Source organism: Plectropomus leopardus, chromosome 21 (assembly GCF_008729295.1).
Source record: "Plectropomus leopardus isolate mb chromosome 21, YSFRI_Pleo_2.0, whole genome shotgun sequence".
NCBI classification, from domain to species: domain Eukaryota; kingdom Metazoa; phylum Chordata; class Actinopteri; order Perciformes; family Serranidae; genus Plectropomus; species Plectropomus leopardus.
Window position 1 is genome coordinate 10,784,722 of NC_056483.1, and position 12,383 is coordinate 10,797,104.

At 40.9% G+C, this 12,383-nt stretch overlaps 1 protein-coding gene across 1 annotated transcript; it reads right to left on the minus strand.

Moving 5' to 3' along the window:
• Nucleotides 1-1,174: 1,174 nt before the first annotated feature.
• Nucleotides 1,175-12,234, minus strand: tmprss7 (transmembrane serine protease 7). Its single transcript, XM_042510010.1, has 18 exons — nt 12,087-12,234; nt 10,980-11,184; nt 10,439-10,569; nt 10,278-10,345; nt 9,932-10,125; nt 9,819-9,854; nt 8,752-8,980; nt 8,265-8,389; nt 7,441-7,553; nt 7,229-7,335; nt 6,957-7,093; nt 6,487-6,594; nt 6,115-6,222; nt 5,903-6,019; nt 4,307-4,502; nt 2,976-3,244; nt 1,491-1,627; nt 1,175-1,393 (listed from the first exon to the last, which is right to left on the minus strand). Exons 1-18 carry the CDS (start codon nt 12,156-12,158, stop codon nt 1,232-1,234), a joined length of 2,514 nt encoding a protein of 837 aa, XP_042365944.1. The 5' UTR covers nt 12,159-12,234; the 3' UTR covers nt 1,175-1,231.
• Nucleotides 12,235-12,383: the final 149 nt, after the last annotated feature.

Consider the following 12,383-nt stretch of genomic DNA (forward strand, 5'->3'; position numbering starts at 1 on the left):
TGAATACTTTTGTTCACCATGGCCAAGATCAATGAGACATAGATTTGATGGCTGAGCAGACTCTGATTTAGTGAGAGTAACGGTGAGCATCTTTGAGCTGAAAGGATCTACTAAAACATTTAAGGGGTTGGCAGGATTCCCCGGGGGAGCAGACAAAGCGTGGCTGGAGGAGTCTGCTTTCCCACGGCCTGGCTCTGCGGTGTCAGCACTCAATCAAGTGCTCACCCTGACAGATATTCATGAGAGAGACACCCTTGGAGACGGATTTTCTAATTAAGATGAAGCATTACTGATTTGGTTTGATTATTATACATCACAAAAAAAATCTTAAAAAGTTAAGTGAACAGACTTTCCCCGTTTTATGTATGGAATATGTTCGGGAAAATGGTAGAAAGTACAGTCAAGTTTGGCACAACCGACATTTACGCGCAGAGAAAAGCTGCAGCTTACCTGTGCAGCAGAGCAGCCTGAGTGTCCATGCCCGGAGACGCAGTACACTTCGCAAGTTTTGCTTTTGGGGAGAGTCCTCATAGCACTGTCCCGTTTAGCTCCAGAGAGGCGATATGCAACAATACCTCAGGCATAGAAACGATGGAGAGAGAGGAAACCCCCGCGGTCGCTTCCTTTGAAAAAAGCGCAGAAATCCGACCTGAGCGGCTCGGATGCGGCGGGCATTCACCGCCTCCCGTTTACCTGAACTGGGCGGCAGGTGTCACACGGAGCCCCAGAATGCAGTGCGGGGGACAATGAGAGCACTATGAAAGGGTACAATCCGCACAAGCATCCGTGCGACAGATATTGTGGGCAAACTTCCTCGCTGTGTATGCTGGGAGTGAAGCTAGCAGGGACAAAGGGGTGCTTGAGGGAAACGTGTGCGAGGTATTACAATTGCAGCTTGGCTGCTGTGCCCTTGGATGCTCCACAGGGGCGCAAAGCAGGACACAACACGCAATTACAAATTTTGGCACCAAACTTGCTCTTTGTGAGGCTGCAACAGGACATAAGATGGGCTTACAGTCCCAAATCTTGAAAGAGGAATGCTGCAAAAGTACCTGATAAGAGCTAATATATTTCAAACACATTAATAGCACCTTGCAATATAAGTAAAAGGTAAATATTGCTCTTGAATAAATCGACAGTTAACAGTGTCTGATGATGCTTTTATTATCTGGTGTGAGCGACAGAATATCTAAAAATCTGCTGGCACTGGATGAATTGGAGTTTCATCCTGTCAGTTGATATGGCTGTAGATCCAGGAGGTGAACTTGTTGACCCTGGTGTAGACCCCAGGCAGGTTTGGTCTGCCGCAGCCCGCACCCCAGCTCACAATGCCAATCAAGAACCAGCGACCCCCACCCGGTGCCTGACAGGACAGAGGACCCCCTGAATCGCCCTGAGACACAAAGAGCGCAGTTGATGCAGAAATAACACCAATGTTTAATACAGAAAATAGAGGTGATTATGGGCGAGTCAGTCAGATTGGAGCTCACCCTACAGGCGTCCCTCTCTCCTGAGGGGACCCCGGCACACAGCATGCGTGGGGAGATAGGTCCATATCTCTTTTTACACTCTGTCTGGCTCAGTAGGGACACTTCTGCTTTCTGCAGCACCGAGGGCAGCCCTTTGTCTGCAGCGGGCAGAGATCATGCAATTGTCAGATAAAAATATTTACACATTTTGGATGTTTTAAAAGGTCCAGTGTGTAGGATTAAGATGGGTTCATTGGCAGATATGGAAATATAATATAATAACTATGCTTCCTTTAGTGTTTAATTACCTGAAAAAAAACAAATAGTTGTGTTTTTGTTACTTAGAAAGAGATGTTATTATCTATATCAGGAACAGGTCCTTGTCCATGGAGACTGGTATGTTCTACAGCCATTTTTCTACAGTAGCCCACAACAAACAAACCAAGCACTGGCTCTAAATAGGGCCATTGACAATTTTGCAGCCGTCACTATAGTTGGCAGCCCTTCTGCAGAATCAGAAAAATGTTTTTTGTAATGTTAAATTACTTTTTTCAGTGTTCTTACTGGTTCAAACCACCTTGTCCCTTTGTTTTGGAGAGGAGATACCTCTATGGATAATTTAGTTCCTGGTAAAAACCTTGTGAATGTCTGGATCTTAAGTTATCAGAGAAAAAAAGTGAGCACACATTAGCTGGTGCTGGACTAGCAGCTTGTCCATAATGTGCTGAACAGCGTTCCAGAAACATTGATTTTTCATGTGAAACTGCTTTATTTAATGTTTTGCAGGTTCAAATCACCAAGTGTTTTTGAAAGGAAGAGACCTCTGCAGACGATTCGCTCCCAGTAAAACACTTGTGAACACTGAACACAGAAAATTCTAACCAGGAGTTTCAGCTGGTTGCAATCTGCAATCATCACCACTAGATGCCACTAAATCCCCCTAAATTCTAGACACTGGACCTTTAAGCTGACACAAGCGTAATACTACATGTAATATCCCCATGCAAATGGGGATATTTCATATATAATTCACTAACTATATATGTGTTAAAAATGAGTCATTACTTTCTGTTTCTGTTTGTTTATGCTGCTGATGTAGCTACTTTGGGATGGAATAAAATTGTAGTTCTGGTTTTCTCTGACGACTGTTATTACAGCCAACAGCACAATATTTACTGGGTATATTGTATGAACTTTTATTTTTTTTGTTTCAATTTCTGTTTCATCGTACCTCCATTGTCTTATTACTTGTGGTTGTGATGTACAGTTGTGACCAATCACAATAATGCTGGCGCTAAGGCACTGTGACATCACATGGACCCCATGAACAGCTCATAAAGAGTGTCAGAGTTGGTAAAGATACTCTCTTGGGTCATTACTTATATGTACTATAACTGCAATGTTTTTGGATGTAAACTAGCTTTATCAAACAACCCTCCTAAAGGAAATCATTGTTGTATTAAAGTGTAAGAAATCACTGAGCTCTATATCCAAGGAGTTGCTCACCCTCCTCAGAGCGGTATCCCCACCCGGTGACCAAGCAGCGGTGGCTGTTGGTGACAGTGTGGGAGGGGGGTGGCAGACACACAGGCTGGATCAGCGGACTGAGGGAGGGAGGCCACGGCTTCTTCAGCTGCAGCAGGGCGATATCGTAGTCAAACGTGTACGCGTTATAATACTCGTGCACCACAATTCGCTGGATCTCCGCCACGTGTTTGGCACTGCCCTGAGTCAGCATGCCAAGGTGGGCGCTCCAGTAGCGTGGGTCAGAGAGCCTGGTAGAGTCAGAGGATCGAGGGTCACTGATGGAGGACAATTGTGGCTTATACTATTAACTAACAGGTGTGTTTATATCTACAGTATGTAATAATTTGTTCATAACATCAATTTAATAAGCCAGATGCCTTTTAACTGATAATGTAATAATTGCCAGATGATACTGCAAGTCAGAGATATTTGCACTTTTTTGATACAGCCCAATACTTTAAATGTTACAACTTAATTGATTGTTATTTTAACAGATTTGTATTTTTTTAATCTCATTTACTGTTACATCATAATGGAAGATGCTGGCTGAATTTGCACAGTGACAAATATATTCTACTTATGAACTCACAACATGTCATAATGTCATAAAATATCCCATTAATTGATTGAAATGTAGTAGAAACTGTCACTGAATGGCCCAAAAATATGTAAAAGCATCATTATCACCAACCAATTGTTATTTCTGGTTTAGTAACATTAATGAGCTAAAATATTAATAAAATATTGCTTGCAATAAAACAACACGATTGTTTCTTGTTTTAATTATATCACTATCTTCATGAGATGATCAGATATAAACCTGCTGCATACCTAGTATTACCAAAGGATGCAGTAATCTTATGTTGTCATTTTTTGGCAATAAAACACACTAATACTTTTTCATCTATTGTTTTCTTATTGAGAAGGGAATTGAATCATATTTAAATGTATTATTTTGGACACTTTTGCACATTATTACATAGCTATTGCATAACACAGTGGTTATCCCGTAAGTGTCGAGATCAATCAACAAGATAATTAAAGAAATAAAACACATTTTTGTCACACAAAATTATCTTTTCTAGTCTTTTTTTTCTTGTAAAATAATGCATACTTTACATCTCCTGACCTCTCAAACTCACAACTCATTCCCACACAAAGGCATGACATCTGGTGGGTGTTTGCAAGAAGATACTGATTGTTTTAAGTTCAGGTACTTAAAGGCCCGCTGCTCAGTATATCAAATCTGTTTTCATACAGGGATCATATAACAGTAACAGGAAGTCATTAATTAGTGGTGAGTGTCTGACCTTTCCTTGCTGAAGCAGTGTGCTGCTGAGATGAGCCAATCAGAGGAGAGGACAGACGCCCCACAGTACAGGTTACCAGAGTAATGGAGGCTGACCTGCCACGGCCACTCGCCCTCCTCAGAGTTATCTCCACCCACGATGCGCTCAGGTCCTGTCGATGAACCCACTGTCCTCACCAGGGAGGGACGACCACAGGCTGTGGAGCACACATTGATGGATTACTGGTTATATTATACTGGACTTAAGTTTCATTGTAAAGGAGCACACAACACTTAATTTGTATAGCACCTTTCATAAAAGAAATGCAGCCCAACATGCTTTAAAACAAAGAAATTACATGCACGAAATGCTTCACATGAAAAGACATAGAAGACAAAGACATAATAAAACCTGCATGTAAAAATAAGATCAGAATAGAATACATAGAAAGCATTTTCACAAGGATAAAACCCAGTTGATAATACTATTAAAAGTAAGATGAAAATAAGGATATAAATATAATGCACAGAACGCATAACATAAGATGGCAAATAAAACCCATTAAGATAATATTAATAAAAACAGAGTGTATAAAATGCATATAATTAAGGAAAATACAACATTTTAAAGCGGTGCAGCAGTGCGTAAGTAACTAGTTAAACTGTTACTGTGGTTGAATTGAAGCCTCTAACAAAAGAGTGTACCTCAGTGAGAGATAAAAAACAATACATATCACCATTACTATTATGATCATGTGCAGTTTATGGATCGATGGGGATTTATAAGTGCATAAGTGTTTTTTTTTAATTCTGCCACGCTGAGTCATCACCATGACAGACTGCCGCCTTATTAAAAAGCTTTAACGTGTGTGTGCGCACACACGCGTGCATGTACAGTATTACCCAGTATCAGTGAGTGATCAAAGACAAGCCTGTTCCCATCACCCTGAGACCCCATCACGATAAAATAACAGAGAGGGCTGTTACAGCTGGATCACCGCACTGCTGCAGGTCAGCAGGTTCAGAGCACGCTGCTCAGTGGATTATATAACAACAACTTTCTCATGGAAACACATGAAATATCCATCTGTTTGATCATTATGTATCAAGCTTCATTGAAGCAAACAATTCAGGTGGGACATATCCGAATGTGTTGATGTGGCTAAGGTTAGTTAATCATTAAACTGGTCTTCATTTTAGTGAACAATAACTTGAGAACATGTTCCTGACAGAAACAATTATAATGGTATTAAGGTTATTATAAAGGTGAAGGAAACAGCATCTTACTTCCATGATAAACATATATTTGGTTGGTACTAGATATTAAAATGTTAAATAATGCAGGGCAAAATATATGAGCATAATTCTAATTATTCAAAGTTTCAATTTTGTGAAAATGAATCTTTCAAAGTGTACATATAGTGTCTTAAAAACAGTAAACAGTTTTCACCACTGCATCATACCACATGTTGACACTGGAGTCACTTTAAACAGCAAGTTGCAAGATAGGGTGAAAAAACAGGTTAATAAAAAATCTGTACTGATGTTTTTGATTTTGGTTTTCTTTTCACAGCAAGTCCAAGACGTGCACATGGAGCAGACAATGCAGAGCGCTCACCACAGTTGGCCTCATCGCTGCCGTCCTGACAGTCGTGAACGCCATCGCATTTTGCGTTTTTCTTCAGGATGCAGGAGCCACTGTTGCACTGATACCTGATTGCAGAGCAGGTCGTTTCTGGAAAAAAAGTAAGCAACATATTGCTATAATTAGTGGTTAATGGGTGAAAGGGCATACATATTGCACTTCTTCAAAATTGTAACAGTTCATACCCTGAGTGCAGTTGATCTCGTCAATTCCACTGATGCAGTCAGTCTCTCCGTTGCACACAAACAAAGGATGCAGGGGGCTGTTGCCACCACAGTTTTTGGTCGGCCTTGCTGTGAAGTCATGCAACATTTTTCCTCAATCAATTATAACCATTTGATACTTTAAATCCTCTCCTCTGTAATGTCTGTGTATCTTTTTATGTTTTGTTGTTGTTCTTAAGAACAGGAACCTGCTGAAGACCAGTTTTATCTGAGTCAGACCAGTCTAACTGTAACACATGTAATGTAACTTTTAATTTCTTTCCAATGAAAAAAATAAATGAATAAATATGAAAATGAAATAACCAGTCCTACGTAACTCATATGACAACTTACAGCAGAAGACCTCGTCACTCTCATCCTGACAGTCGTCCAGACCATCACAGCGTCGACTCTTCTCCACACACAGTCCCGTGGAGCACAGGAAGTGGCTCTCTGGACAGGCTGCACATAAGAGGCAAAGACAGGTTACAACAAACAAATTAACCACGAGTCAAAATGCATGTTCCTGCCATTCTGACTAAAAGTATACTGAACTAGGAATGACAAATACTAAAGTGAAAAAAGTAGTTCTATTTTATTATGTTCATCTCCTCTAAAAAAGGGTCTTTTCATGAGAAGTTGAAAAATGTCCATACACTGTATTTCTGTCTATTGTTTCCAGTGCATTAAGCATATTGTAATTTTCTTAGCATCCCCTTGAACTAAAGTCATCAACACTAAATTATTATAAAACACCCTTGATCTGTCATTTCCCAGAGTGTATCCCGGTTGTTGAGTCATGCTCTGGGTCCAGCAGTGCTTACGTTGGCTGATATTGTAGCTGCTGTAAGATGCCTGAAAAGGTTGAGCAGAGTTACGTGAGCTGCAGCGAAACTCCACCTCTGGGCTGTGGTCAGCGATCCGAAACACCGTGTGGTGTCCCACGTAGCTGCCACAGAAACTGGTGAGGGAGAGCAATCATCAATTAATCATTATAGGGTGTTGGTGTGGGATGAAGTAAACGGAAAACTGAATGCTGTGCAAAAATCACGGATTTTTCCTTCAAACATAAATGCACGCAGTTTTACAAACATACATGATTTCATTGACCTTCCACCAGCCGTGTTCACAGCCCTTCATGTCCTTTGGTTTCAAGACATAGTTCTGAAACTGCAGAGCAACTCCTAAAGCACTGTTAGGGGTCTATAAACACAAACAGAATACACAATTAATAAAAGATATTTGAGCTCAGCCAGTTTAACAAGTCGTGTGCATGTGTGTGTTTCTTTGTGTGTGGGTGTGCTTTACCTCAAACTTCCAGGTGCAAAAACACCGTGGGGGCAGGAGACTGGGGTGGAAGGGGCTGTAGATTTGACCACTGATGTCAGGCTCTAAGTGGGTCTCAATTTGAGACATACACACTGAGACATACAGAGATAGTCAAGGATTATACTTTCATCCCCAGGCAATACTGTACATAGTGGTTCCCAATTTTGGGCTGGAACATCTAAAGTGGTCTGAAGAGAAATCTGAGGGGTCAGAAGATGATAAATGGAACAGGAGAGAGTCTACTAAAACCTATTTCTTATACTCAAAATTATGTTTTTTTCTGAAATCTCTACTTCTCTACTCTCTTCTTGTAAAACTGTAGTTAGTTTAATCCTTTCAACCTTCCTGAAATTACTCATATTAAACTTTATTATCCCTTTGATCTGCTCATACCTCAAAGACATATCAAATTTGTCTGCAGGAGTCAAACATAGATATTACTTAGTTTAAAGGTATGGTGTGTAAGATTAAGTTGCATCTGGTGGCTGAGGTTGCAGATTACAACCAACTGAAATTTATTCAGTGTGCCAGTATGTAGCAGAACAAAACTAACTCTGTGCTGCTGTGGAAACAACATGACAAACTGTGGAAGAGGACTCGCTGTATATGTAGATGTTAACGGCTCATTCTAAGGGAACGAAAACACAACAATTCTGATTTTTCAGGTGGTTACACACTAAAAAAAACATATCTTGATATTCATTTTAATTTCTGCTAATATATTTTGTAAATCTTACACACTAGACTATTAAGTTGATGTAAGCCAAAAAGGCATACAAAGTGAAAAGATAAACGTGTCATACTTTCTTCAGCAATGGCCTCAAAGTGTCCTCTGAAGCTCTTGTTGTCATTTGTCATTCTGAAGGACAGCAGCATGACATTGGAGGTAGACACCAGGGAGACAGCGCTGGACACTGGCTCACACAACCTGCAGCACAGTGATACACTTTTGTATATGCAATGTTTTAGAAAACTTGGAAAAATACAGTGACATATGGTTAAAAACAATTAGAATTGCTTGTAGCTTTTCATTTGATTTTTTATTCTTATAGGGACAAGTACCATAAAACAGCTAATCTGCAATGCCCTTACCTGGATGGATTTTTGAAATACATAAAACTCAATACAATACATGAAACAGTACAAATCACAGACTTAAGAATAAATACATTAAGAACAGAAAACTCACAATCCTATAAAATAAAGACAGAACATGTAAAATGTAGGCAGCAGGCCCTCCTCATCACATAAGGAGAGATTTCATTTGCGTAAAGTAGGCTACAGACTCACCTGTGCAGAATGCGCCCTCTCATGGGCAGCAGAGCATCATACACTGTCAGGGCATCACTCACACAGTCGCTCGGCTCAATGTGGAATGAGGTGACCGTCAGACGGATCAGAGAGCCGGGGACAGCAGTGAGTTTTACATGGCAATTCAAACCACCCCATGTCGAGAAGACGTTTAAAGGGACGCTCACTCCAGGAAGATTGGCATACAGCTTATCTACACACTGTGAGCCTGTAAGGAAAGGAAGAAAACTCATATGCTTACTATATAATATACAGTGTAAATGTTAATAAACCTAACTTCAAGGAGCAGTATGCAGGATTTAGTGGCATCTAGCTGTGAGAACTGCAGAATGCAGCCAGCTGAAACTTCTTTCCTATGCCAAGCGTTAACTCCTGGTTAGGAGGTTGTTCAGGAGGTTTTATCTGGAAGCCAAATTATTCAAAGGGGTTTCTCCCAAACAGACACGCCAGGTGATTAAAACCAGTAAAAAACACTGAAGAATGCATTTTCAGATCACAAATCAATGTTTCCCCAGTGCTGTTCAGCTTGTCAATGATGGACTGTTAAGCCAACACTTGCTAATGTGTGCTCACCTTTTTTTCTCTAATAACTTCATATCTAGATTTTCAGGATGTTTTTGCTAGCAGCCGAATTTGTTGGAAGGGTCTCTTCCTCTCCAAAACAAACTGAACAGTGATTAAAATGGGTAAAAATGCTGAATAAAGCAATTTTACATTAAAATCTGTGTTTTTCTGATGCCGTTTGGCTTGTTGCAGTGGGGTTGCTAACCATGGTGGCTGACACAAAAGCACGAATGGCTGTAACTAGAGCTGGTCTTTAGTTTGTCTGATCTGGGCTACTATAGCAATATGGCAGTGAAACACGGCGAACCCCATAGACCTGGAAACCTGCTACCGAGATATAACCAGCTCATTCTAAGGAAACAAAAACAGCATTTATTTTCAAGTGGTTATACTCTAAAGATAATATACTAATAGTATTACATTCATCTGCCAGTATATCCCCATAAATCCTACACACTGGACCTTTAAGTAGCATCACCTACCTGCTCCATTTGATGAGTAATCTGATCGCTGAACAGCTGCAGGAAGACACAATAATTAGTCTCGGCATTGATGCACACACTTTTAGGATACACGTGCAAACACCCTGACGCACCGTTGATGAGGATTGAGTCTATATCCACTGGGAGACCCAGCAGGTATCCTACAGAGGACCTGTTCTGCAGAGAGGTGTGGACTGAGTCTCTGAAAATGGCTCCTACACACTCCTCACACACTGTTGGGCTCTTAAGTCGAGGGACCACAAACACCATCCAGAAATGAACCAGCACGCCACCCTTATTGTTGGTACTGCATGAGGAAAACAGAGTTTACATTAAAACTTTAAATACAGCCTGTGTCGTAAATAAGTAGTGATGCTAGAAACTTGATTTGACAGCAAAAATTGAATCAGCTGGTCCTCTTTCTGCCTCATGCTGATGACGACGAGTAACTCACTGTACCTGAGGTCTGAAATGACAGCTTGCTTGTAGAGTCTGGCCACTGAGGACATCTTGTACACATTGCTCACCTAAGAGACACCAGCAATTAACAGTAAGACTCTCGTAGATCTCATGTGCAGCACTAACCATCATGTAAATAACAGGGTTGCACCTATACATACCACATGTTGTATTTTGTTTGCCATGGAAACAAACTCATGGGACTCTGCCTGACGGTACTCAGGGATAAACTCCACATTGGCAACACGGAACATCCCGGCAAAATACGCTCCACTGTTGCTTTCCCTGCGAACTAAGGAAATCAAGTCGGAATTTGCATTATATGGTGCAGTGAAAGATACTGATACATAATGTTTTTGCAGGATTTAAAGAGAAATGTTGACATGTGGCTGCATGGTTTATTTATCCCAAGACAGTATACAGTATTATAAACAGTAAAGGTCAGTCAGCACCAGTTTGGAGAAGCAGGCTGGAGTCTGACATGGCAGCTAAGCAATGCACTCCTCAACCTTTTGTTGCTGACCCTTCCCTGGCTGTTAATTGCTTTGCCTCTGTGTCAGACATCAGCCTGCTTCTCCAAACTTGAGGCATGTCGACTGACATCCAAAGTATATAATACACTGACTGTGAATAAGTGACCGATATAACGCCATTTCAAAAATACTGAACTATATCTTTAAGTATAAGAATCTTCTTACTTACATATGAAGACCCACAGCAGCGACCACACGATAACCACCACCACAAACACCACTGCTGTGATGATGACAGCGAGGTGCGGGATGCTCAGCAGACGAGCCCACAGCCTCTTGAGTCCCTTTGGCTTCCGTCTGGTCTTCCTGTACTTCCTGCAGAGCTTCTGCAGAGTGTGGTCAACTGTGGCCACCTCCACAGACACATCTGCAATCTACAAGGGAGGAAGACTGACACATTCACACTCTAATGCATCATGGCAGCAGTAATTCTACTTGCCCTTTCCTGTTGTCACTTCAGTATGTGTGGATTCTAATAAGGATGTGGTTTAATGATGCTGAAATGATATGAAAAGCACAAACAATTGTCTCTTGATATTGTAGATCCTTCAAGTGTATTGGAACCCCTTTCGGATTCAGTGTTGGGACAGAAGGGCACAAGGGAGCTCTAAGTAGGTTAAATTACCAGAGAAACACCAAGAGGGCATAACCTTGTCTCTACCATTCTTCTCTTATCACCGTACATCATTCAGGTCAGCCAGTTTGGATTACAGTAGGCTGAAAAATATGCTAATCAATTAAGAATGCACACAGACATAGATGAGCAAGTGGTACAAGGTCACAACATGAACTGAACGAACATCAATATGCATAAAGTTAATCAAAACCATCACATTTAGTCCCTGATCTGCCAAAAAAAGCATGTGAGCTTGTGTCTACAGGTAACGATGCTCCATTACTGGTCAGGATTAACTTTAACAGGTTAAACTTGTGAAGACAGCAATAGTAACTCCATCAGATGCAGCGCTCAGCTCTCATTGAGTTACCTGGTGCACATACATTATTCATTCAGTGTCATCCCATACTATGCAAGAGGCAGTTAATCCATCACAAGTTAGTATGATATGGATTCCTGAAGGAAGAAAACTATTTTACACTTATTTATTCAAGTAACATAGCAACAGATGTGAGTTTTGAGGTTATGGTCGATTAAATTTCAATGGTTTAATCCTGGAGAAAACAGTAAGATATATTCCCAATTAAATTGTGACAGAAGGATTTAAAAATAACTTTAAGTCTCCGTGCCCCCAGAAAAATAAAGATATATCTTACTTACACTGGCTGCGTCCAGTTGTGATGCATCATCATCTCCGCTCGTCTTCTCGTTCGCCTCGTTCTCTGTGCCCATGACACAGGCATCATCTAATTCTCAATTTCCAATTTTTAAGATCCATTCTCTCTTCCTTTCAGAACAAAAACGGCCTCATAAGAACAGCTACAAACTGTGTAGAGCCACACAGCTCACCGTTTGGATGCACGGTCGACAGGTGTGTGAAACCAGATCCTGGTGATGGAGAAACAGGGAGCTCGCTGATGGCAACGTACCTCCTCCAGTCTTATGGCTAATGTTTCA